Raw genomic sequence first — 25836 nt, forward strand, 5'->3', positions numbered from 1 at the left:
ATTTCTGATCCTGCACTTGAGTGTAAAGTTCTATTTTCTGTAATTATTTTTTTTCATGGTATTGCTATTATCTTCAAGGATTGTCGTAACCACATTAAGCTTTTATATCATAAACTTTTTATAAAACTTTGCACAGTGGCACATAATTTGTATTCACAATGAATTAGATACATATTCCTAATGATGCTTTACATCTTTTAAGTTAATGTTTTGAATAGGTCAGAGTGAGAGCTATAGCTGAAGAGCTACTCAGTAGTAGATCTTGGTGTTTTTTTTGTTTGTTTTTTAATTTAACCAAAATTCTTGGATATGGTCTCTACCTTATAAATTCTGGGAGATAAAACCTGTAGTCATTGGGGCAGTTGGGTGTTTTTGTGAAACTCCTCCGAGAGTAGGACAGAAAATGGATTATTTTATCAAGCTAAACAGCTAAGCATGTATTGCATAGCTGTACTCTAATTCAGAGTCCCCACCACCACCCCCCACCTCCCTCCAGCCATTACCAAGAAACTCCACTTCACTATTTGAGAAGGTTCATATAGAGAAGTCCCTGGTGGTCCAGTGGTTAGGACTCTACACTTCCACTGTAGAGGATACAGGTTCCGTCCCTGGTCAGGGAACTAAGATCCCGCATTCAACGTGGCGTAGCAAAAGAAAAGGTAATATAAATTAATACGGCATCATTTCACGATCTCAGAACTTCTGAATTTGGCAGATTTTTGTATCTAGTCAGTAAACTAGCTAACAAATATCTATTTTTAGGATCTCTCAACTACCAGGAACTTGTCTTGTATGAATCAAAATCTCTATAAAGCTTTGTCTTATGGAAATTAAGATAGAAACTAATCCTCTTTTGAGGATTGAGGTTTATATTATAATACTTGTTTTTAAATACTTTTATTCAACCAAATTCCCAGTGGTGGGTAACAGACATTTGTTTTCTTCCAGTTCTTTTATCCATTTGTTCACTGCTATGTGATCCAAACCCAGATGACCCCCTAGTGCCAGAGATTGCACGGATCTATAAAACAGACAGAGATAAGTAAGTATGTAGTAATTTGAGAAAACAATATAAAAAGTGGCTTTTCTTAATGAGTTAGTATTATATACTTTGCTGTAAGTTGTGGCATGATGCCAAGGAGACTTGACGCTTATTTCTGGTAAGATGGTAGTTGAAATGTGCAGAAGCTAGTTATTGAAATGTAATTGGTTTTTTGTTGGTTTTTTTTTTTTTTTTTTAATTTCCTAGGTTATGTTTTCTTTTTCTAACATGTTCAGCAGTTTATCACGTTTAAGTTTGAGGAAGAAAGGTGTTTTTTCTTCACCCCAATCACATTTAAAATGAGAAAAATATTGGTACTATTGTAAAAATTTAGTCTAAATATTTTATATATTGAATTCTTTATGTACAACTTTACCATTATAATTTCCGTATGTTATAATTAATGCTCAGTATACTTGTTCAATTAGGTACAATAGGTTAGCAAGAGAGTGGACAGAGAAATACGCTATGTTGTAGGGTAAGAGGATCTGCACAATATGGTGCGCTTATTCATGGTACTGCCAGCACATGAGTGCTGCATGCGTTAAGGCACTATATTAACTAACCAAAGGTAACTGATGTGGCAGTTTCTGAAAACTGTACACTTAACTGCTTGTTTAGCGTGAAAGTATACCCAGCAGTCATTATTGCTTGAGAGTATTTTTGCATGGCAAAGCAGAGTTTATATAGCACCAGTAAGAAATGAAAATTTTAGTATCTTTTTCAAACTACTATAGTATTTAAATTTTAACTTTTAAAGTTGGTATATTTTAAACTTCAATACTATATGGAATGTGGTAACTTAGTTAAAATTTTGCCAAGAGATAATAATGTAAGGGATAAACACTTTTTAAAGCCTCACTATCTATACTAAATGTTCATTACTGACAAGCATGCATTAGTGATAGCTATACTTTGTGGCTACCTGTATGCTAAGTGAAACCTTTGCTTTAAAGTGCTGGCTTTACGAGAGGTATCCTTAAGTGAGGTAACCACGAATTGGTAGAGAAAGAACTTAAAGTTAGAAAAATGGTTGAACTATGTTTAGTTCTCGGTTTGAAACGAAGTTAGTACTTTTATAGAGGTCAAACTGTAAATATAAATCAGTTCTATGTCCTTTTAGATATTCCTTTCTTAAGGTTATCACTATAATTTTTGTTCTGTGGCATGGTAGTAATAGGGAGAAATTGATAGCATTTTATCAATATTTGTGATCTTCCTCAGCAGGAAATATCCTTGCTTGTGTATGAATTACTGTTGATCATGTTAAACAAAGATGCCCCTACTTGTACTCCTCCTAGTTTCATCCATCAGGTCTCAGGTGGGGTTTGTTCATTGCCAGCCGCCACCCTTTAAAAGTAACAGATGATTTTGATTAGCACATATAACTCACAGCCCACCTCCTCTTAAACATTACTGCTTTTTTATCATCTTCCCTAGTGTCTTAATCTTCTACCTATGCTGAAGTCTCAAAGGCATTTTCTCTTTTAGGTAATATCCAGGGTGAAGTAAATTATCATGAAGTCCAGGATTCAGATAAAAATGTTTATTAGTTCATTGCCCAGTCTGGCTTTCATGGGAGTTTCTATAGATCTACAGATAAGTGCACTATTCTGATAATAGGTCCATGGCAAATTGTGAGAAAAAGTTAACATTTGTTGGAATGTATACTAATTGTAAAATTTCTAATAGACCAGTAGCTCAGTAGTAGGAGAGAAAAAAGGTCTTTGATTTTTGCTAGCCTATCTGTATGTTTATTATAATATTACTTTGAGTGATTAGGACACTCACCATATTGAAGCATAAGGGTCTTGTTTCCTACAGTGCTTTGAGTACCAGTGTTTTTTCTTCCTTCTTGGCTTTATCCTAATCGTAGCCATTAAAGATGACTCCATGATAAGTCTAGAAATAAAATACTCTTTCCTTACCTTTTAAGTGTTAAGAATTATTTTAAATTTTTAAATAACATCTTTTTTATTTACAGGTACAACAGAATATCTCGGGAATGGACTCAGAAGTATGCCATGTGATGCTACCTTAAAGTCAGAATAACCTGCATTATAGCTGGAATAAACTTTAAATTACTGTTCCTTTTTTGATTTTCTTATCCGGCTGCTCCCCTATCAGACCTCATCTTTTTTAATTTTATTTTTTGTTTACCTCCCTCCATTCATTCACATGCTCATCTGAGAAGACTTAAGTTCTTCCAGCTTTGGACAATAACTGCTTTTAGAAACTGTAAAGTAGTTACAAGAGAACAGTTGCCCAAGATTCAGAATTTTTAAAAAAAAATGGAGCATGTGTATTATGTGGCCAATGTCTTCACTCTAACTTGGTTATGAGACTAAAACCATTCCTCACTGCTCTAACATGCTGAAGAATCATCTGAGAGGGAGGGAGATGGATGCTGAGTTGTCACATCAAAGGAAGCAGCATTATTCTAGCAGCATCCATTCTTGTTTAAGCCTTCCACTGTTAGAGATTTGAGGTTACATGATATACTTTATGCTCATAACTGATATGGCTGGAGAATTGGTATTGAATTTATAGCATCAGCAGAACAGAAAATGTGATGTATTTTATGCATGTCAATAAAGGAATGACCTGTTCTTGTTCTACAGAGAATGGAAATTGGAAGTCAAACACCCTTTGTATTCCAAAATAGGGTCTCAAAACATTTTGTAATTTTCATTTAAATTGTTAGGAGGCTTGGAGCTATTAGTTAATCTATCTTCCAATACACTGTTTAATATAGCACTGAATAAATGATGCAAGTTGTCAATGGATGAGTGATCAACTAATAGCTCTGCTAGTAATTGATTTATTTTTCTTCAATAAAGTTGCATAAACCAATGAGTTAGCTGCCTGGATTAATCAGTATGGGAAACAATCTTTTGTAAACGCAAAGCTGTTTTTTGTATATACTGTTGGGATTTGCCTCATTGTTTGACATCAAAGATGATGTAAAGTTCAAGAGAGTGAATATTTTGCCATGTTCAGTTAAAAATGCGCAGTCTGTTACAGGTTGACACATTGGTTGACCTGATTTATGCAGAATTAATAAGCTATTCAGATAGTGTAGCTTTAGTATGCTGCACATGATACTGGCAGCCTGGGAGTTCATAGATGGACTTGGGACCCAGCAGATTTGAAACATGTATATGGAGTTTAAGAAATTTATTTTCCAGGTGCAACCCCCATCTAACTAAATTTTTTCTTCACCTTGTACGCTTGACAGCTGAAAAGACCATAACATGGGAGTAATAATGGGTCAAAATTTACAAAATAAAGTACTGTTTTGGTGTGGGAGTTGTCATGAGGCTATGTTGAAGTGACTTTAACCATGTGGGATATTGAGTTTTTTTAATGGATTGAATATCCATTAAAATGGATTTGTTCAGCCATTTACATTAATGAGCATTTAAATGCAACAGATACCATTTCAGGTGACTTAACGTGAATGAATAAAAGTCAATGCTATTGGATTATTTTTTGTTTGACAAGTGCAATCTGTGCCACTTAATGTAACTTCTGTAGTAACAAGGGCATTATCATTCTTCACCCTTTCTAATTCTGACCCTATAGTTTTATTACTTTTTCCTAGTTTCTTTGATTTGTCCATTGCTTTCTTATGGTCCTGTATTCAATTTCTAGCACATCTGTGATTTTTCTCCACTTACACATATTTGCACTGCTTACACTTATGTGCAATCTTACTCCTTGTCTGCACACAGATGTGGAAAGCTAGATATAAAATAAATGTTAAAGCTTGATTTTTATAAACATTTTAATATGTAGTTTGGACATGATTTATTGAATTAAGGTTCTTTAAACTGAAAGTGAAATGCATGCCTTCCGAAAATGTTTTGGCTTTGTTAATTCTGTAATAAGCATTTCATTGAGAAATATCAATCCAGTTATACCATTTTCCAACGAGTGAATTTTTCATTCTATCTTTGCTTTAAAAATAACTCAAGGGTACATATTATACTGTTAAAACTGTGTTGGATTCAAAGTACAAATAAGTAAGATACCTCCACAAGGTAAGAAACTTTTTGGCTCTATTTTTAGGATAATTACGAGATTCCCTCAAAATAATAGCTTTTATAGTAGGCATATCATTTCTTGAAAACCAGCAATGAATAAAATATTTGTCAGAGCTGGATTCTACTTGGCTTTCAAATTGACCTTTTTAGCTATAGATAACCCTTAAGTTTTTATAGAGATGACTTCCTAAAGCTATTGTCATAATGATTAATAGATGTGTCCAGTTCTCTGTATCTTTGACTTGATGCTTTCTATTTTTCCTATGTCACTTCTAAGGGAACAAGCCATAAAGGCTTCTCCAGGTTTAACAGAACAGTAAAAGTACCTGGAAAACCAACATTTTTGAATGTATGAACACTGGACTTGAGATCATCTGCAGTGAAACCTTCTAAAGAATCCAAGAATTTGTCCTTTCCCCCATATATACTAATAGTGCCATGTATAGCACTGAAATGATGATTAACATTAAAAATTGATTTTGGTTCTTCCTGTTTCTTACATCTTTTAATGCATAATTAAGTTTTAAATTATGTTGTTTATCTTAACCTGTGAGGATTATAGTCCAGTTGACGTAATGGTAAATTACATTTTAAGTGACTCATTCCTGGGCAAGTTTGCAATGTGATAATCAGATTTAAAAGAAACTACTTGGCTTTCTTGTGTGGGTGTACTCACAATTTTTTAAAAGTATGAACCACAGTTAACTGGTGGTCTCAGGGGTAGTGAAACACTCACTTTTTTTTTTTAATGGTTTAGTTGACATACTTCAGATATTGACCATCCTGTGTTAGTGATTTTCGAAGTGACTCAGATTAGCCATGGTTTGTGTTGGCGTAACAAAACTGTTAAATGATTGTTGATTATAGTTTTAAGTGAATTTGTCTCTATTTTATGAGGAACCCAGTGCAAGTCACTAAATATTGTCTAATAGTGACGGCATAACACTTGTAATAGCTAAGGTTAATTGAGCTTCAAGAATTGTTACCATTAAAGTCTGTGTTTAAAGACACTCTGGTCTTACTTGGTAATTCCAGCTAACATGAAATTCACACTTAATGTCCTGTGTGAGTTCTGTTTTGAACTTAAAGTTGTAACAAAAACTGGTCTATAAAGAATTTAGGATTCTGAAAGTGTGACCCCAAGACCAGCAATATCACTATCATTTGAGAAGTTCTTTAAAATGGAAATGATCAAATCCCAACTCCAGGCCTACTGATTCAGAAACTATGGAATGACACAGTGGCCTCTTTGAAGAAGCCATTAAAGTGGTCTTGGAAGTCTGTTCTTCGCTCTCCCTTGTATAGACTACAGCAGTAGTACTTTGACCCTCTGATTATTTTACTCTTCTTTCATGGCTGTAGGAACACATATGCTCAAGTGTTAAATTTCTAACATACTTCATACTACTTTGAATTATGCCATAGGTTGATTGACATGTTTACTTAATGTATTATTAACATCCCACAAGGAACTAATTTAAGTAGCAGTCTTAACAGATAGAACTTTATTCTGGGAAATGTGATTCAACTAATAGCCAAGTAGTGTTTAAAAAGAGTAACCAGGTGCTAGAGTTTTCTGCTAAGGATTGGCTAGATAGCTAGCTGAACATGGATTTGAGCCCTGGTCATACTCTCTGGCTGAAGCAACTTTTGGGAGAATGAGAGGGTTGAAAGGTAAGATTTCATGGTAAGGGTGTTTGGAGTCTGAATTGAACAGATTCTAAACATACCATAAGGTAACTTAAAACTTTTTGTACTCCCCTGGTGCAATGGAAAAATAAAAGGTAGAGATATTTGGACCAGAATTTTGAAAGGTGACAGCCTCTCCCACTCCCGAAGTGTTCTATGTTAAAAGATGAAAAAGTTCACAAAAGGCTAGGAAGCTTGCAGTTGGCTGTCCCCACCCCCTGCCTCCAGGTTCCCAGTAAACCACTATTTCACATGCTTTCCTGCTACCCTGCTAACTACTCATTCCTTTCTTGGCCTCATTTTGAAAAAAAAAATTCTGATACAGTGTTCCTCATAGTTGCTTTTTTACATGGAATATGTTATTTAACATTCCATTGTTAATTCTCTCTTGCCAGGTTGTGCACGTTCTGGATGAAATAATGTGTTTTTTAAGAGTCCTCTTAATTTTTTTCTGTATTGTAGAAAATGGTTTTATGAAATAACTACTTTTCATTCTTATATACTAGTGTCTGAGCCTCTGTGTAAACTTGGTTTCTTGTTTACCCTGTCAAATTTGAAAATTATCAAGTAAGGCCAAACAGTGAAATACTTTGATATCCCTAGTTGCTTAAGAACAGTTGAACACTACCGTATGATTACCAGCCATCACTCCTGGACACTTGTGTAGCTTCCTATTCATCCACCTCACTTTCTAAAGAATGATCGGCTTGACTGCTATACACAGACACATATTTCTACCTCTTGGCCTCCGTAAGTGTAAACATTTCAGTTGCACTTGCCCCAAACCTAGGCATCGTTTCTCAAACTTAAAAATTAAACGTCTCTGTCAGTTCTACCTAAAACTTTTCTCAGAATCTACCTGTTTACCACATTTCACTGCTGCCATGATGGTCTGTCTATGTGGTCTAAATCTATATTGTTTCTTCGGTTATTGTAAAAGCCTAAGTGGTCTCCCTTCTTTTCATTTCATAGCAATTTATCATCCATGCAACACCAGGCATATTCCTTTTAAACCATATTGGATCATGTCATCACTTTGCTCCAAACCTAATGGTTTCTCATCTCATTCAGAATAAAGGCCAAATCCTAAAAGCAGTTTACAGGCTGGAAGTGACTTCCCACCACTTCATCCCTAATAACTTCCCCACCAGCTTTCTCAGCTCAGTCACACAGGCCTCTGCTGAGGCTTGAACACAGTGGGCTTTTTCTTACCTCAAGATGTTTGCCATCATTCTTTACCTGGGATTATCAAAGATAAAATACGGCTCGCTCTTTCTTAATTGTTAGGTTTCAAATGTCAATCTATCAGTGATTTTTCTCAACTATTCTACATAAAATACCAACAGCACTGCCACAGTAGAGTGCACCATGGTATGTTAAGTAATAACCACCTTAACATGGGGGCTCCCCCAATGTTAAGGGGCTTCATCTGGCTCAGCAGATGAAGAGTCCACCTTGCAATGCAGAAGACGTGGGTTCGATCCCTGGGTTGAGAGGATCCCCTGGATAAGGAAACTAGCCCAACTAATATTGCCTGAAAAATTTCATGGACGGAGGAGCCTGACAGGCTACAATTGATGGATGCTTCTTGACTCAAGTATCTCAGTGAGTGGATGGACGTTTCCGTTTCTGTCAGTATAGATGATTACACTGACCAACTCTTAGGTGAAAAAGCAACGAAACGCTGGGGGGAAAGCACTTTTTTTAAAAAAACATAAATGTTACTAATCTCTCAAGCCCAAACCAAATTGAAACCAGGAATCCAAAAGAAGCAGGCTATAATCAGAAACTAGCTAGCATCTTAAGAAGACCTGAAGAATCAAATGAAGACTCGTATATTTTCATTTTCATGACCCTGGCAAAGCCCAGAATACATCCAAAGAGTGGTGTCAATTAGGATAAACCCATCCCAAATACAGACAGATGAGTTTGCGTGTCTTGAATCTTTATTCTTTGTGGCAGGAGAATGTTCTCTCAGAATATGTAATAATGGTTTGACTTTGTGAAAATTTGCAGCTCTAAATCTTACTACGTGGATAGTCTGAAAACTCAAGCAGAACATTTTAAAAAGTTGTTCCAAATCAGCAACCTGGTACTGGTGGAAGTAAACAAATACTCTGTAGGGACGCAATAACAGCTCACAGTTAAAAACCAGAAAATAAAGAACAACAGAACTTAGTACTGTACCATGAGTAGGAACTGATGTGCAAAAGTTTCAGACATTAAAAACATCAGGTCATACAAACTAAAATTTTCTTCCTTTCCAGATGACAGAAAAATCAATATAAATTATTGGAGCTAATAATTGAATTTAGCAAAATTACAGGATACAAAATCACAAATTAGTTGTACTTTTTTTTTTTTTTTTTGGCTGAGGTGTGCAGCTTGCATGATCTCAGTTTCCCAACCAAGGGCTGAACCTGGGCCTTGGCAGCGAAAACCTGAAATCCTAACCATTAAGCTGACAGGGAACCCAGTTGTATTTCTACTATAAGTAGCAATGAAGAATTACAAAATGAAATTAATAAAATAATTCCATTTATAACAACATCAAAAATAATAAAATACTTAGGAATAAATTTGATCAAGGAAGCAGCAAAACTTGTATACTGAAAACTACAAAATATTTCTAAAAAAATTAAAGTCCTAGATAAATGGAAAGACATCCAGTGTTCATGTATACAGGTCAAGAAGCAACAATTAGAACCAGACATGGAACAACTTACTGATTCAAACTTGGGAAAGGAGTACGTAGGACAAGGCTGTATATTCTCACCCTGCATATTTAACTTATATGCAGAGCACATCATGCGAAATGCTGAGCTAGATGAAGCACAAGCTGGAATCAAGATCACCGAGAGAAATACCAACAACCTTCACAGGTATGATAGGTATGCAGATGATAACACTAATGACAGAAAGTGAAGATGAACTAAAGAGCCTCTTGAGGGTGTAAGAAGAGAGTGAAAAGCTGTTTAAAACTCAGCTGTTTAAAACGAAGATCATAGTATCTGGTCCCATCACTTCATGGCAAATGGAAGGGGGGAAAGTGGAAGCAGTGACAAATTTTATTTTCTTGGGCTCCAAAACCACTGCAGATAGTTGACTGCAGCCATGAAATTAAAAGACACTTGCTCCTTGGAAGAAAAGCTATGACCAACCTAGAGAGCATATTAAAAAGCAGAGACATTACTTTGCCGACAAAGGTCAGTCTAGTCAAAGCTATGGTTTTTCCAGTACTCATGTATGGATGTAAGAGTTGGAGCATAAAGAAGGCTTAGTGCAGAAGAATTGATACTTTTGAATTGTGCTGGAGAAGACTCTTGAGAGTCTCTTGGGCATCAAGATCAAACCAGTAAATCCTATAGGAAATCAACCCTGAATATTCACTGGAAGGACTGATGCTGAAGCTCCAAAACTTTGGTCACCTGATGAGAAGAACAGACACATTGGAAAAGACACTGATGCTGTGAAAGATTAAAGTCAAAAGGAGAAGGCAGAGGATGAAATGGTTTGATAGCGTCACCAACTCAATGGACATGAATTTGAGCAAACCCTGGGAGACAGTGAAAGACAGGGAAGCCTGGCATGCTGCAATCCAGCGGGTCGCAAAGAGTCAGACATGATTTAGCAACTAAACAACAACAACAACATCTGTGTTCATGGATTAGATTTGTTATTGTTAAGATGGCAATGATCCCCAAAGCAGTCTACAGATTCAATACAATCCCTATCAAAATCCCAGTGATTGTTTTTACAGAAATGGAAGATACAAAAAAATTCATACAGAATTACAAAGGAGTACAAAAAAACAAACGTGAAAAAAAAGGGGACTCCCTAATTTCAAAATTTATTACAAAGCTACAGAAATCAAAGCAGTATGATACTGGCATGAAGATGAACTTATAGGACAATGGAATATAACTGAGAATTCAGAAATAAACTCATATACATCTTGTGGTCAACAGGATGCCAGGACCACTCATGGTGAATAGTCTCATGAGAAATGAATAGTCTCTTCAACAAATGGTGCTGAGACAACTGAATATTAACATGCAAAAAAACAAATTTGGGCCCCTACCTTACATTATATCCAAAAATTAACAAAATAGATCAAACTCCTTAGTGAAAGACCTAAAACTATATAAAACTCTTGGAACAAAAAAGGAATACACTTTTGTTAGTTTGGATTCAGCAATAAATTCTTAGAAATGATACCAAAAGCACAAGCAATGAAAAAAATAGATAAATTGGACTTGCTCAAATTTTTAAACTTCTGTGTATCAAAGTATACTATGAAAAAGACAACTTAAAGGATAGGAGAAAGTATTTGCAAATGACATATCTGGTTAGTGTCTAATATCCAGAATACATAAAGAATCCTTAAAACTCAAACAAAAGGTAAGTAATCCAATTTAAAAATGGGCAAAAGATTTGAATAGAAGAGTTCTCCAAACAAAAGTGGCCAGCAAATGTGTAAAAGATGCTCAACATCATTGGTTATTAGAGAAATGCAAATCAAAATCATAATCAGGTACCACTTCACACTGGGATAGCTATAACTTCTTAAAAATGGAAAATTAGTGTTGGGGATTTGGAGACTCTGGAGCCATTTGTACATTGCTGGTGGGAATGTAAGAAGATAGAGCTTTTATGGAAAGTAGTTTGCTAATTTCTAAAAAAATTAAACAGAATAACCATATGACCTAGCAATTCTACTCCAAAATATATCCCCAAAAGAATTAAAAACAGATATTCAAATAAATATTTATACATGAATGTTCACAGCATTATTCATAATAGTCAAAGATGGAAACAATGGGTGAATGAATAAACAAATTGTGATATACCCATACAATGACATTCGGTTCAGTTCAGTTCAGTTGCTCAGTCGTGTCTGACTCTTTGCAACCCCATGAATCGCAGCACGCCAGGCCTCCCTGTCCATCACCAACTCCCGGAGTTCACTCAGACTCAACGTCCATTGAGTCGGTGATGCCATCCAGCCATCTCATCCTCTGTCATCCCCTTCTCCTCCTGCCCCCAATCCCTCCCAGCATCAGAGTCTTTTCCAATGAGTCAACTCTTCACATGAGGTGGCCAAAGTACTGGACTTTCAGCTTTAGCATCAGTCCATCCAATGAACACCCAGGACTGATCTCCTTTAGAATGGACTGGTTGGGTCTCCTTGCAGTCCAAGGGATTCTCAAGAGTCTTCTCCAACACAGTTCAAAAGCATCAATTCTTCGGCACTCAGCCTTTTTCACAGTCCAAATCTCACATCCATACATGACCACTGGAAAAACCATAGCCTTGACTAGACGGACCTTTGTTGGCAAAGTAATGTCTCTGCTTTTGAATATGCTATCTAGGTTGGTCATAACTTTCCTTCCAAGGAGTAAGCGTCTTTTAATTTCATGGCTGCAATCACTATCTATTCAGCCATAAAAAGGAATGTTGGGCTGATACATGTTACAACATAGGTGAATCTTGGAAACATGACACTAAATGAAAGGAGCCAGACATAAAAGGAAATATATTGTATGATTATATTGGTATGAATATCTAGAATACTTAAGTTTATTAATAAATCAGATTAGTAAATCTGACAAAAGTCAGATTTATGTGTGCCACGGATGGGGGTGGGTGTCATGGAAAGGAATGAGGATTGACTGCTTAATGGGTATGAGGTCTCCCCTGTGAATGATAAAAGTACCTTGGAACTTAGAGGTGATGATTGTACAACATTGTGAACACACTAAATGCCACTGAATTGTACATTTTTAAATAGTTAATCTCATGCTATATGAATTTCCTGTCAAAATAATCAGCCACAAAAAGCAGAAGCCAACACTCATGTAATACTTTTTCGGTGCCAAGAATTGTTCTAAATTCTTAACTCCTAATTCTCATTACAAGCGTATACTTATTACTTACACGTTTATTATCAACAAACGTATATACTCATTAACAAACATATTCTTACATGATTATCTCTGCTTTACAGATGAGGAAACTGAGGAACAAAGAGGATAAATGACTTACCCAAGGTTAATGGCAGAAGTTAGGATTTAAATCCAGGTAATGAAATTCCAGTCTTTCCTCTTAACCATTATTCCAGAAATAAAAGTTTCAAACATGAATAAAGAGCAAGAGACTATAAAAAATGACAAGTCATATTTGAAAAATAACCAAAATCAGTACTTCCAGAAATTTTTAAAAATAAAATACCTTAAATTTCATCTGTGACCTTGCAGCCTTGGCCAGGTGATAAACTTTTTGCAGTCCCCTTGACATGGAAATCAAAGCTCCTACATGATTTGCTTTTTGTGGCCTGGAGGGTTACACACCTGAACAGCTTGGAGGGCTGTGTATAGCCCACCTACAGTCCAGGGGTCCACACAGAGCTGCCATTTCCTCTGCAAATAAAGTGTGTGTGTGCACATGCGCGCACACACACACACACACATCAACAGGTAGATTGACTGAAGAGCAAAAATGGAAGATTTGTCAACAACGGAAACAGAAGATAGTGTAATATTAACTTCAATATGCTGAGAAGAAATACTTACCACCCTAGAATTCTATACCAAGGAAAATATCCTGCAAGAATAAGGGTGAGTAACATGGGTAAGTCTGAAAAACAGTGTTGAACAAAAGGAATTTTTAAAAAAGAAAAACGTAGTATGTGAGTCTATCTGCATGACATCCAAAAAGACACAAAATTAAATGATGGCTCTAGAAGTGGAGCAGCCATCACCTGGAACGGGAGGAATTTGGAGAGAAGCACAAGAGAACTTTCTAGAACGAAATGTTCTGTACCTAATCAGGGTGTGATTACACACGTATGTATGTTTGCCAAAACTCACTGAACTGTGCACTGTGATGGTTAGTTTTATGTGGAACTTGACTGGGCCATAGGATGCCCAGGTAACTGATTAGACATTATATCTGGGTGATTTGATGAAGGTCTTTGCAAAAGCAACCAGCATTTGAATCTGTAGACTCAGTAAATCAGACTGTCCTCCCTGAACTGAACTGACATCATCCAATTCATTGAGGGCCTAAGCAGAACAAAAAGATAGAAAAAGAAATAATTTGCTCTCTGACTAACTACACAAGTTAGAACATGGGTGTTCTTCCAGAGCTGTTTGATATACAAACATCCTTTATGAAAAGATTGTCTGGGACAAAAAAAATCCAGTGCCTCTACTCATAAGATGTTCAGAAATATCAGAGAATTATCATCCAATATTCCAAAACAAATTTGGTATGTGAATTTTTTCACTGCAAAATTTGTGAAATTGAATATAGATCAAAGCTGAGATGGGTGAGGAACTTCCCTGATGGTCCAGTGGCTAAGACGCCATACTCCCAATGCAGGGGGCTCAGATTCAGTCCCTGGCTGGGGAACCAGATCTTGTGTGCTGCACGCTACTAAGGCCTGGCACAGTCAAATAAATAAACAAAATAAATATTTTTTACAAAGTGAGATATGCTGTAAGTATAAAATTTACGATAGATTTTGAAGTCTGAGTGTGAAAAAAGAATGCAAAATACTCAATAATCACAGCATATTGAATACATGTTAAAATATTATTTTAATATATTAGTTTAAATAAGATAATTAAAATGTCACCTGTTTCCTCTTTACTTTTTAAAAATATTTATTTACATTTATTTTTGACTGCACTGGGTCTTTGTTGCTGTGCATGGGCTTTAGCTGTGGCGAGCAGGGGCCACTCTCTAGTTGCAGTGCGTGGGCTTCTCCTTGCAGTGGCTTCTTCTGTTGCAAAGCACAGGCTTTAGGCACATGAGCTTTGGTAGCTGTGGCTCTTGCACTCCAGAGTCCAGGCTCAGTAGTTGTGGCACAGGAGCTTAGTTGCCTCGTGGCATGTAGGATCTTCCCAGACCAGGGATCAAACCAGTGTCCCCTGCGTTGCAAGGCAGATTCTTAACCACTAGACCACCAGGAAAACTCTCGTTTTACTTTTTAAAATGTGACTACTAGATATTTTTTAGTTACTTTGGATTATTACACAATATTTATATCAGACTGCTCTGGATGTCTAACTTTTATTGGATAGCCCTAAAATGATTGAGTAGCCTGCTGCTGCCGCTGCTAAGTCGCTTCAGTCGTGTCTGACTCTGTGCAACCCCATAGACGGCAGCCCACCAGGCTCCCCCGTCCCTGGGATTCTCCAGGCAAGAACACTGGAGTGGGTTGCCATTTCTTTCTCCAGTGCATAAAAGTGAGAAGTGAAAGTGAAGTCGCTCAGTCGTGTCTGACTCTTAGCAACCCCATGGACTGCAGCCTACCAGGCTCCTCTGTCCATGGGATTTTCCAGGCAAGAGTACTGGAGTAGGGTGCCATTGCCTTCTCCTGAGTAGCCTAATGAATATAAATTGAGAGAGAATACTGTTTTTGCCTGAGTACCCTAGCAATCAGTAACTGAGGCATACCTTAATTACGCATCTTTTAAAATGTATATATTTATTTTCGTGAGGTACAGTCCCAGAATAGAGTGTAGGCAAAAGGAATTAAGACAGAGGAAGAAGGAAAAACCCCTTTGGGTAATTGCTGGGGAAGCCTGCTCCCATGTTCTGTGGCTTCGTGCCCCACTGGAGATTACAAATGATGACAGAAGCCAGGATCCCCAAGGGACTGATTGGTTTAGGCCTTGGATCCTAGGGCGACTGAGGATCTTGTCATGGTGGGCTGTCTTTGTTGGGTCATGGTACCTGTAATTTCCCATTGATAGTTAACAGTGGGCATGGAAGTAGTAAGAGATGTTCCAGTGACTGTCCTAGGTCCTGTTCTCACTGGATTGTAGCAACTCTAGCTTCATCTGATAATCAGTTCATTACCCCAGTCAGTACATTAGCTCATTCCTTACCTGCTTGTCCACTAGAACAAGAAACCCCAAATGACTCCACAGTATTAGTCACAACTTCCAAATGGGTGGAACCCTGCACCCTTCTCCAACCCTGCATTGAAGACTTCTGACCTAACAGAGTCAACAGTTTCAGGAACAGGAAAAATTCCATTAGTGAGTCACTGACAGTGATGATGAGAGTGCCTACGTCTGCTTTTCCATCCTGGTTTTTATACCTGTGGATTCTAGTTCTGGGGACACATAGCACCATATATTGACCATTTTGTCGGCCATTTTGTCGTTGTTCAGTCGCTAAGTCATGTCCGACTCTTTTGCGACCCCATGGACTGTAGCCCACCAGGCTCCTCTGTCCATGGGATTCTCCAGGCAAGAATGCTGGAGTGGGTTGCCATTTCCTTCTCCAGGGGATCTTTCCAATGCAGGGGTCGAATCCGTGTCTCCTGCATCGGCAGGCGGGTTCTTTACCACTGAGCCAGCAGGGAAGCATACTGACCATAGTTCCGTGCATATACCACATCCTGAAGGAAAGTGCTACAACCTCATGAGGTCTGTCCTCAGGCTGAAACTGCCACAGGCCATTCCACTGTTTTTTGTTTGTTTTTGAGAGGAAGTCGTCTGCTCCTGTGATAGGGTACTTGGGAAAATAAGTGATTCTCAAGGTCATGAGTTCACCTGCCCATCTTCACATCTCCTTTTACTCAGGTGTGTCTGTTTTCTAAGGCAATGTGGCGGGGATATCATTTTAAGAGGTAAAGAATTCTGTAAAGTCTCAGGTGGTATTAGTGGAAATACTGCAGTCAGTTAAGGCAGAAAATATACAGAATCCGTGTTAATTCCAGTTGATGCCCCAATCAAGGAGGTCCAATGTAATTAATGTACCAACAGGTGGCTGCCTAGTCCTCCTAAGTAATGGTACCCTTATCTAGGGCTCAGAATTAGTCTCTGCTGCCGGGTGGTTGGGCAATCAGAAGAGGCAGTAAGATATCCTTGGTGAGAGAAAGCCCGTATTGTTAGGTTCATGCATAGCCTTCATCTCTGGCCAGTCTCTTCATGAGCCCAGTATCAAGTACTGAAACAGTGAATAGAGAGGCCAGCTAAAATTCACAGGACTGTCTTTCTGTGTACCTAGCTGTCAGGAGCCCCCTCTGCACATGTTCTCTGGCGAATGTCAGTGTCCATGCACATATTATCTACCCAGACCTCCACATCCTCTGTATTCTAGTTTTATTTTTTCAAGGCCGTGATGAACCAAACAAGACTTTTGGCTATGCCCAAATGTCAGTATATAACTATGCCTCAAGCCACCTCTCCTTCCACATGAAGTGAAAAATAAACATAGAGTTCACAAGTCTGTGCACTGGGCAGATTCTCCTTCACCAATGTCATTCAGAGCCACTCCTAAGTAGGACTGTGAGTGGCAGCAGTCCTTTTATGGCCAGCTCTAACACATATTGCATCAGCCCAGGTAGGTATCAGGCCTATCCGTCAGGCATAAGGAACCACCCATGAGGTCATTAGTGTCATCATCAGTGCAAGTCATGTAATTTCTGTTTTGAGTCTGGATGTATCACTTCTACACACAGTGGAACACTGCAGCCCTACCCAGCTTTATGGCTTGGTTGATTTATTGACTACGCCAAAGCCTTTGACAGTGTGGATCACAATAAACTGTGGAAAATTCTGAAAGAGATAAGAATACCAGACCACCCGACCTGCCTCTTGAGAAACCTGTATGCAGGTCAGGAAGCAACAGTTAGAACTGGACATGGAACAAGAGACTGGTTCCAAATAGGAAAAGGAGTACATCAAGGCTGTATATTGTCACCCTGCTGATTTAACTCATATGCAGAGTACATCATGAGAAACACTGGGCTGGAGGAAGCACAAGCTGGAATCAAGATTGCCGGGAGAAATATCAATAACCTCAGATATGCAGATGACACCACCCTTATGGCAGAAAGTGAAGAACTAAAGAGCCTCTTGATGAAAGTGAAAGAGGAAAGTGAACAAGTTGGCTTAAAGCTCAACATTCAGAAAACTAAGATCATGGCATCCAGTCCCATCACTTCAAGGCAAATAGATGGGGAAACAGTGGAAACAGTGTCAGACTTTATTTTTATGGGTTCCAAAATCACTGCAAATGGTGAGTGCAGCCATGAAATTAAAAGACACTTACTCCTTGGAAGGAAAGTTATGACCAATTTAGACAGCATATTAAAAACTAGAGACATTACTTTGCCAACAAAGGTCCGTCTAGTCAAGGCTATGGTTTTTCCAGTGGTCATGTATGGATGTGAGAGTTGGACTGTAAGAAAGCTGAATGCCGAAGAAGTGATGCTTTTGAACTGTGGTGTTGGAGAAGACTCTTGAGAGTCCCTTGGACTGCAAGGAAATCCAACCAGTCCATCTTAAAGGAGATCAGTCCTGGGTGTTCATTGGAAGGACTGATGCTGAAGCTGAAACTCCAATACTTTGGCCACCTGATGCGAAGAGCTGACTCATTTGAAAAGCCCCTGATGCTGGGAAAGATTGAGGTCAGGAGGAGAAGGGGATGACATGGCATCACCAACTCAATGGACATGGGTTTGGGTGGACTCCGGGAGATGGTGATGGACAGGGAAGCCTGGCGTGCTGCAGTTCATGGGGTCACAAAGAGTCGGACACAACTGAGTGACTGAACTGAACTGATCTGCAAATCCTCAGTTCAGGCTGCAGAGTCACTTGGTGTACTATGGTCAGATATTTGGTCTCTATTAAGACCCAGCAGTACAGTTGGACCTATTTTTTCCAACCAGCTCAGTTCTTTATGGTGAAGTACACAGCCTTGTTCCAGAATATAAGTGTCTACACTGTGACTCTTCTACTAGAGCTTGTCCCAAACTCAATATATCCTCCATGGATATCTCTACCACACTCAGACCTAATGGACCACAAGATAAATGTATGATTTTCAGGCTTGCCCACAGGCAATTACAAAGACTTTACTTGATGGATTTCATGAGGGAAAGGTGTCCTCCCCAACTAGACTTGGTATACAGTCACAGTGAGGACCTATTATTGCCCCTCTGACTGTTTATGCTTCTCATATTTACAGTCCTAGTTTCAGTGACTTCCTTCCTAGTTCTCTTTATCTGAGGCCTTAACCAGAGGTCTTGTGCAGGTGAATGTGCTAATATCTCCTTACTGGGGAGGAGAAGTGGGAAACCTTGAAGGTATTTATTCCTACTCGAACTCAGTACCCAGCAACTTTCCACTCTTAGCCCTTCACCCTCACTCTCCTCCCCTATTTAGGGCCTGTAAAACATCCAGTGCCTTTTGTTCAGGGCTCCCTCTATGTGAGACAACCACCACATCTGTGCTGATCCACCTGACCCTCGACTGGTATGCCATGTTATGGGGGAATGAGGCAGGAGGGAGTTGGCATCTTCTCCAGTTTTAGCCCCTTGCATACACTACCACTCTCAGTGATTAACAGCTTCACTGTTACTTTCAGTCAGGCCCCTTGCTTTAATTAGCTGTTGTGATGCCTAAAGTCTCAGTTCTCTCTTCTAGTTCAGCTGAGTCCCTCATAGGGTAGCGGTAATCCTCCAACTTTGTTCTTCTTCAATACAGTGTGGGTTATTCTGGGTCTTTCGTCTCTCTTATAAACTTTAGAATCAGTCTGTCAAAATCATAAAGATAACTGGCTGGGATTTTGATCGGGATCACATTGACTATAGATCACGTTGGGAAGAACTGACATCTTGACAATATTGAGTCTTCCTATTCATGAACATGGAGCATCTCTCCATTTATTTAGTTCCTCTTTGATTACTTTCACCAGAGTTTTGTAGTTTTCCTCATATAGATTTTACACATTTTTGTTATATTTATACTTAAGTGTTTCTTAATTTTTGAGGAATTTGTTTTTTTATAATATTTATTTTTATTTGTTTGGTTGCACTGGGTCATAGTTGCAGCATATGGGATCTGTAGTTGTGGCAAAGAAACTCTTCAGCGAGTTCATGCACACTCTTAGTTGCAACATGTGGGATCTAGTTCCCTGACCAGGGATTGAACCAAGACCTCCTGCTTTGGAGCAAGGAGTCTTCACCACTGGACCCCCAGGGAGGTCCCATACTTAAGTATTTTATTTTGAGGGGTGCTAATGTAAATAGTGTTACATTTTTTATTTCAAATTCCAATTGTTGCTTGTTGGTACCTAGGAAAATGATAGACTTTTGCATATTATATCCTGTAACCTTGATATTGTATCCAATATCCTTGTATATTGTATCCTGTAAACTTGCTATACATTGCTTATTTATTATTTCCAGTTTTCTTTGTTATTGTTATTGATTTTCTACATAGGCAATCATGTCATCCACCAAGACAGTTTTATATCTTCCTAAACTGTATACTATTTATTTCCTTTTCTTTTCTGATTACATTAGTTATGACTTCCAATATGAAGTTGGAAAGGAGTGACAAGAAGAGTCATTCTTGCCTCATTCCTAGTCTAAGCAGAAAAACTTCTAGTTTCTCATGATTTAATATAATGATAGTTCTTTGTGAATGTTATTTATCAAGGTGAATAAGTTCCCTTTATTCCTAATGTGTGTAGAGTTTTTATCATGAATGGTATTGGATTTTGTCAAGTTATTTTTTTTTCATCTATTGATAAGATTCTGTGATTTTTATTTTTTAACCTATTGCTGTAATGAATTACATTAATTGATTGAATGTTGACCCAGCCATGCATACCCAGAGTAAATCCTGCTTGTTCATGGTATATATATATATATATATATATATATATATATACACACTTTAAAAATATATTGTTAGGTTCAGTTTGCTAATGTTTTGTTAGGGATTTTTTCATTTATGTTCATCAGAGATATTGGTCTGTAGTTCTCTTTTACTGTAAGGTCTTTGTCTGGTGTTGGTATTAGGCCAATGCTGGCCTAATATTTTAAATTCTTGTCCTGATAACTGAACATCCCTGCTATACATGAGTCTGGTTCAAGGGCTTGCTCTGTTTTTGCCTTGTAATTTTTTGTTGAAAGCCATACATGATGTATGGGATGAAAGGAACAGTGGCAAAGAGGCCTTCAGTGATTTAGTGGGAGGGCATGAGGAGAGAGGAAACTTATAGTCATAGAGGAAGCTTTTTATAGTCCTGTGATTAGGCCTTAGTCTTTTGGTGAACTTGAACACTGTGAATTTCCTAAGTGTCTCTCGTGTTTTTTACAGCCCCTTAGCTAGGGCAAGAAGGCTAGGGGGTATTTCCCTTCTTCTACGTTAGGCTCTGATAAAACTCCATCAGGTAAGGCTCTGATAAAATAATTTCTCTTGAGGTAGTCCTTCAGAATGCTTCAAGTATTTCAGAATAGTTCCTTTCCCCTGTCCCCCTGCTGGAAGTTTGAGGGAAATAACCTGAGAATCTTCAATGTGACAGATAGATTCGGAAACAAAACACAAAATCCTAGGAGACCCACAAAGGCTGAGTTCCTGTGAAGTTTTTAAACTCTCAGATTTGTCCACACTGAGCCTCCAGCAACTCAGCAATTAGAGTTTAGATTTTCTTTCCCTAGTACTGGTTTTCACAGAGTTTTCTACACTTGATCTTAGCCAAAAGGCCGAGAAGCGATTCACAGAGTTTTCTACTCATGGGTTTCTGCTTTGGTAAGTTGTGATTCTCTGTATATACACCTGTCTTTTTCTCCAATTTCGGGGGCAGCAGTTTGCCCTTTCGCCTGAATTCTCTGACAGATCTAACAAAAGCTGGTGATTTTCAGTCTGTTCAGCTTTTTACTTGTTTTTAAGGATACAGTGATGACTTTTAAGCTCCTGACATGATAAAACAGTAATTGAAAGTCTTTCATGTCTTTGATCCATGGATATATATGTATGTGTGTGTGTATATATATATATATATATATATATGGAGCAATTTTATATTAACATCAAAACTAAATAGAAAATACAGACATTCCATACATGCCCTGCCCCCACACATGCACAGTCTACCCCATTATCAACACCCCCCACTAGAATGGTACATTTGTTATCATCCATGAACCGAGCTTGACTCATTATTATCACCCACAGTCTAAAGCTTACATTACAGTTTTACAGTTCACTCATGGTGGTGTACATTATATGAATTTGGATCAATGTGTTTTCAAAGTGAAGTAATCCTAATGATGTCATATTTGTGTCTTGGGCTGAAAGGAGGAATGCTAAGTCTCTATTCTTGTTTTTTTAAATAGATGCCCTAAAATGTTTGTAATAGAATAACAGAATATATCCAAACATATTCACAGGGGTGAGATGAATTTTCCTTTGACTTGGCTTAATGGGCTGTCTGGGATTTACAAACAGAAACAAACACCCCTTTGCCACCCTTGCTGCTGTAAGTCTTGTTATCAGTTCTGAACAGACGGGCTAGCCGTTTAATGCCATGAGTCAGGGAATATAATTTGAGTTTAGAGCTCCGTTCCTATTAGAAGTAAAAATGCTTCTGGAGTGAAGAAGCCTTTGAACCAGCCAGAGCCTTTCCCCCTTAACATCAATGGGCCCCACGGCAAGGAGATGAGAGCCAGGAAAGGCATCCTTTCTGATCGTCTTACAGGTGGTCACCTGACTTCTTTGGACCTTGTTCCCTCAGCTGTAAAGCCAGAGCCTTGGGCTGGATAATCCAAATGTCCCTAAAAGCCAAGATGCTAGGCTTTTGAAAACGCTGACTGTAAAAAAATAAAATACCATTCTGTGTCTACAGAATCAGGCAACTCCAAGGCCATCATAAGGCAAAACAAAGGTTGGATTTGATGAGGGGAGAACTTCTTTTCAAAGACTTCTGCTTAAATATAGGAATAAGGCAGATAATATCAACACAGTCATATGTCAGTCTATTTTATGCAATGTGAAATTCCTTCTTAACTTCCCAGATCACAGTTACATCCAATTGCAAAATTGGGACTCAGGTAAACTGTGCTGCCATGAGACTTGACATAAACCTGTGGTGTTTTGGGGGTACCTTGGCATTCCTAGGACAGCCAAATATGTTAACTCATTGTGTGCTGATCACAACCCGGAAAAAAGAGTACTGTCTCCATTTTCGAGTTCAAGGAACAGGGGTATTAGAAATTTCGTGGCTTGCCTAAGTCCCACAGCTACTGAGCGACAGAGGATTTTAAATTTGCCTGTGCATTTTAGTTCAGGTTTCCCGAACGTCAGGAACCTCCTCTGCGTGACTTTACAAAACAGAAGGTTGTAGTCCACGAACATCAGGCCAACGTGCTTTGTTTTCTCTGGCTGGGCCCTATGTTGCACGCTGTACACGAATTTTCTCAGCTCTCACAACCACCCTACGAATAGGTACTTTAGTATTTATACTTGTTTACTGCGCAGACTGTTCTTGAGACCAACCTGTAGAGCAGCAAAAGATGCGCGTTACCCGTGCCGGGGAGACGCCTGCAGCACGGACGAGGGTCTGGGGAAACTGGGGGAAACTGAAGTGATGGGGTGTCTTGGTTTTCTGTTCTTTGGAGCGTCTCTGGCTGTATTCTCCTCACACTACTGTCTGTCCCTGAGCTCCCCGAGGCTGTGCGCCACTTTGCGCCCAGAGATTTGTGTGTCCCAATTACCGTGCATGGCTCTCGCCTTCCGTTCACACGCCGAAGCAGTTGGAATAAGCCCAGAGGAGGACGCAGACCGCGGCAGTCCGAGCCCAGAGCGATCCGAGCCCGGAGCGAAGCACAGGTGCAGCGGCTCCAGCACTCACGACCGCAGGCTTCCGCCAAACCGAGCGATCTCTGCGCTGCCAGCCCGCCCGCGGAGCTGGGGAATCCGTCGAGGTGCCTTTAGCTCAGCTGACCTGGGGGCGTGGCCGCGAATCGGGGGCGTGGGCGGGACCGGGGGCGGGCCCCGGGGCGGGGACAGCCAGAGCTCAGGCCGAGCGTGGCTTCCGCTGCCCACCGCATCCCTCGGGTTCTTGCCCTGTGCGGGTACCGGGCAACACCATGCTCCTCCGCCTGCTCCTGCTGCTTGCGCCGTGCGGTGCGGGCTTCGCTACCAAGGTGGTCAGCATCAGTTTGCGGGGAAACTGGAAGATCCACAGCGGGAACGGTTCGCTGCAGCTGCCCGCGGCGGTTCCCGGTTGCGTGCACAGCGCCTTGTTCAACAAGAGGATCATCAAGGTATTGTGTGCGGCCGCCCCGCCAGGAATCTGCGCCCAGGTCCCTCGCACGGTGAGAAGGGCCCAGGAACAGCCTGGCCGCCCCCGAGCCCGGCGGTGTTCTCCTGGGTTTGGCACTAACTTCCGCTTTGCTTCTTGTGGTCTCCAGGGCGTTGGACGTGGCGGGGAGGGTGGCGAGGCAATGTATCTGCTCTTGGCGAATAGCAGCACCGCTGGGGTCCGGGCTAGATGGAGACTGAGCCACCCTCACACTGGGGCCGCAGTAACTCAGGAAAGTGGAGCTTCAGGCAGTTATACTGGCAGTGTTATTGCCATGGTTCTCCGCTGAAGCGTGGATTAGAAAGGACATGTCACTGACAGAGCCTAAGGCGGGGGATGAGTGTTTCAACTACCTGAACACTGCAGGGGACGATAGTGTTTTCCCAAGTAAATGTTAACTATATTCAATAATGCCTTAGTTTTTCATTTTCGCTTTATGGTCAGATTTGGAATTGATACAGCAGCACAAAGGCTGAGGAGAAGAGACGCGCAGGTGTAAGGTTAGGATTGTCAGTGCTAGTGTGAAGGCTAAATAATCGTTAAGGCTGGGATATGAAGAAAGATGCTGTTTCCTTGCACTGCATGTGATGTGGTGTGTGTGTCCCAATAGAGGCTTCAGTTTATAGACTTGTTATGGAGGACGTTTTCCTATTTGGCTGCCTGTGGGTAGAGGTTTGCAAACAGACTGCCACTTCCCACTGTTTTTTCCTTCCATCTGCTGCATATCTTTAATGGCTTTGCTTGGGACAAGATGTACTTGATAAGTGATTGGCACACATTGTTCGGATCCTCCTAAAAACTCCAGGGTAAGTGTCACACAGTATAGGAGGCTGTGAAGTCGGGCTAGGCTGGTTTAGAATTCCGTTTCTGCCACTCTAAAGAATAAGTCTTCTTATATGCGTTTTATTGATGATACGAATTATGGAGCCCAGAGAAGTTAGAGAATGTACCCAAGATCACACAGCAATTTAGAGTGACAGAAATGGAATTCTAAATCAGCCTGGCCTGACTTCATGGCCTTCTGTATTGTATGACACTTCCCCTGGTGGTTTGAAAAATCATGTATTTTTAAAGCACTGGAGTTAACTGTCAGGAATATAGTTCAAAGTTTACTTAAATGACAGGACAATTGACAGGTTATGTAGATTTCTGATCTGGTATCATTAGCTCTTTTTCAAAGAAACAAATGTAAATGACACTGACCATGGTCCTGTTTATTTTTTTTTAAGTAAGTCATTCTCAAACTTAAGTATTTAAACTATTTTTAGTTAACACACTGCTTATGACATGGACCCTAAGGCTTCACTAACCCATACTGTGAGGATGCTTTTGTTTATATTGCAGTGTCTCTCCTGCCTCATTTTCCTGATTAAGGCAATGGGAAATCACTAGTGGCTGTAGTAAATCAGAATACTGTTCCATGTTACAGGGCTGCGAACCAAGAAACATTTTGTTACTCGTTAAAGTGAATGATGTGCTCATCGACTGAAACAACTGACTTTTCCTCATGGGAACAATTTACAATGTCTGTTAGATCTGTTAATAAATTCTTAGGAAAACTTTAAGTTTCAATAAGGTAGATGTGGGCTTCCCTGAAGGCTCAGTGGTAAAGAATCCATCCACAGTGCAGGAGACATTGGGTTGGAAAGGTCCCCTGGAGAAGGAAGTGGCTACCCACTGCAGTTTTCTTCCCTGGAGGATCCCATGGACAGAGGAGCCTGGTGAGCAGCAATCCTTGGGGTGGCAAAGGAGTTAGACACAACTTAGTGACTAAACAACAACAAGGTAAATGTAGGTATTAAATGATAGATAAGAGATGGGGAGCTTTTGGCGACTGGGGAACTCCAGGACTATTGATAATAACCTACATCAAGTATCATGTTGAGTAATATGATGTTGTTATTCCACCTGCTTTATTATAACATCCATTCTTGGTGTTGA

The 25836-nt window shown here is 39.5% G+C and overlaps 2 protein-coding genes, 1 long non-coding RNA gene and 1 other non-coding gene across 16 annotated transcripts in view; 3 read left to right on the plus strand and 1 right to left on the minus strand.

The window, feature by feature from the left end:
* UBE2D3 (ubiquitin conjugating enzyme E2 D3) overlaps positions 1-3898 on the plus strand; it is a 27938-nt gene extending 24040 nt beyond the window's left edge. For 9 of the 12 annotated variants that reach the window (XM_070790836.1, XM_070790839.1, XM_070790838.1 and 6 more), the window contains 3 exons: positions 949-1042; positions 1471-1520; positions 3027-3898. In XM_070790836.1, the coding sequence (XP_070646937.1) occupies positions 949-1042; positions 1471-1519 (143 nt within the window). In that variant the 3' untranslated portion in view covers position 1520; positions 3027-3898. The remainder of the gene's footprint in view (positions 1-948; positions 1043-1470; positions 1521-3026) is intronic. The other 3 variants (XM_070790834.1, XM_019962375.2, XM_070790835.1) reach the window with 2 other exon arrangements.
* On the plus strand, positions 548-620 carry TRNAG-UCC (transfer RNA glycine (anticodon UCC)). The gene has a single exon. It is a non-coding gene; the product is annotated as a tRNA-Gly (tRNA).
* Positions 3175-23731, minus strand: LOC139183516 (uncharacterized). Its single transcript, XR_011567012.1, has 2 exons — positions 23088-23731; positions 3175-14711 (listed from the first exon to the last, which is right to left on the minus strand). It is a non-coding gene; the product is annotated as an uncharacterized lncRNA (long non-coding RNA).
* The window catches only part of MANBA (mannosidase beta), a 127666-nt gene continuing 125423 nt past the window's right edge, over positions 23594-25836 (plus strand). Inside the window, exon 1 of one of the 2 annotated variants that reach the window (XM_019962379.2) lies at positions 23594-23908. In XM_019962379.2, coding sequence (XP_019817938.2) covers positions 23681-23908 — 228 coding nt within the window. In that variant the 5' untranslated portion in view covers positions 23594-23680. The remainder of the gene's footprint in view (positions 23909-25836) is intronic. The other variant, XM_019962381.2, reaches the window with a different exon arrangement.

Source organism: Bos indicus, chromosome 6 (genome assembly GCF_029378745.1).
Source record: "Bos indicus isolate NIAB-ARS_2022 breed Sahiwal x Tharparkar chromosome 6, NIAB-ARS_B.indTharparkar_mat_pri_1.0, whole genome shotgun sequence".
Lineage (NCBI taxonomy): Eukaryota > Metazoa > Chordata > Mammalia > Artiodactyla > Bovidae > Bos > Bos indicus.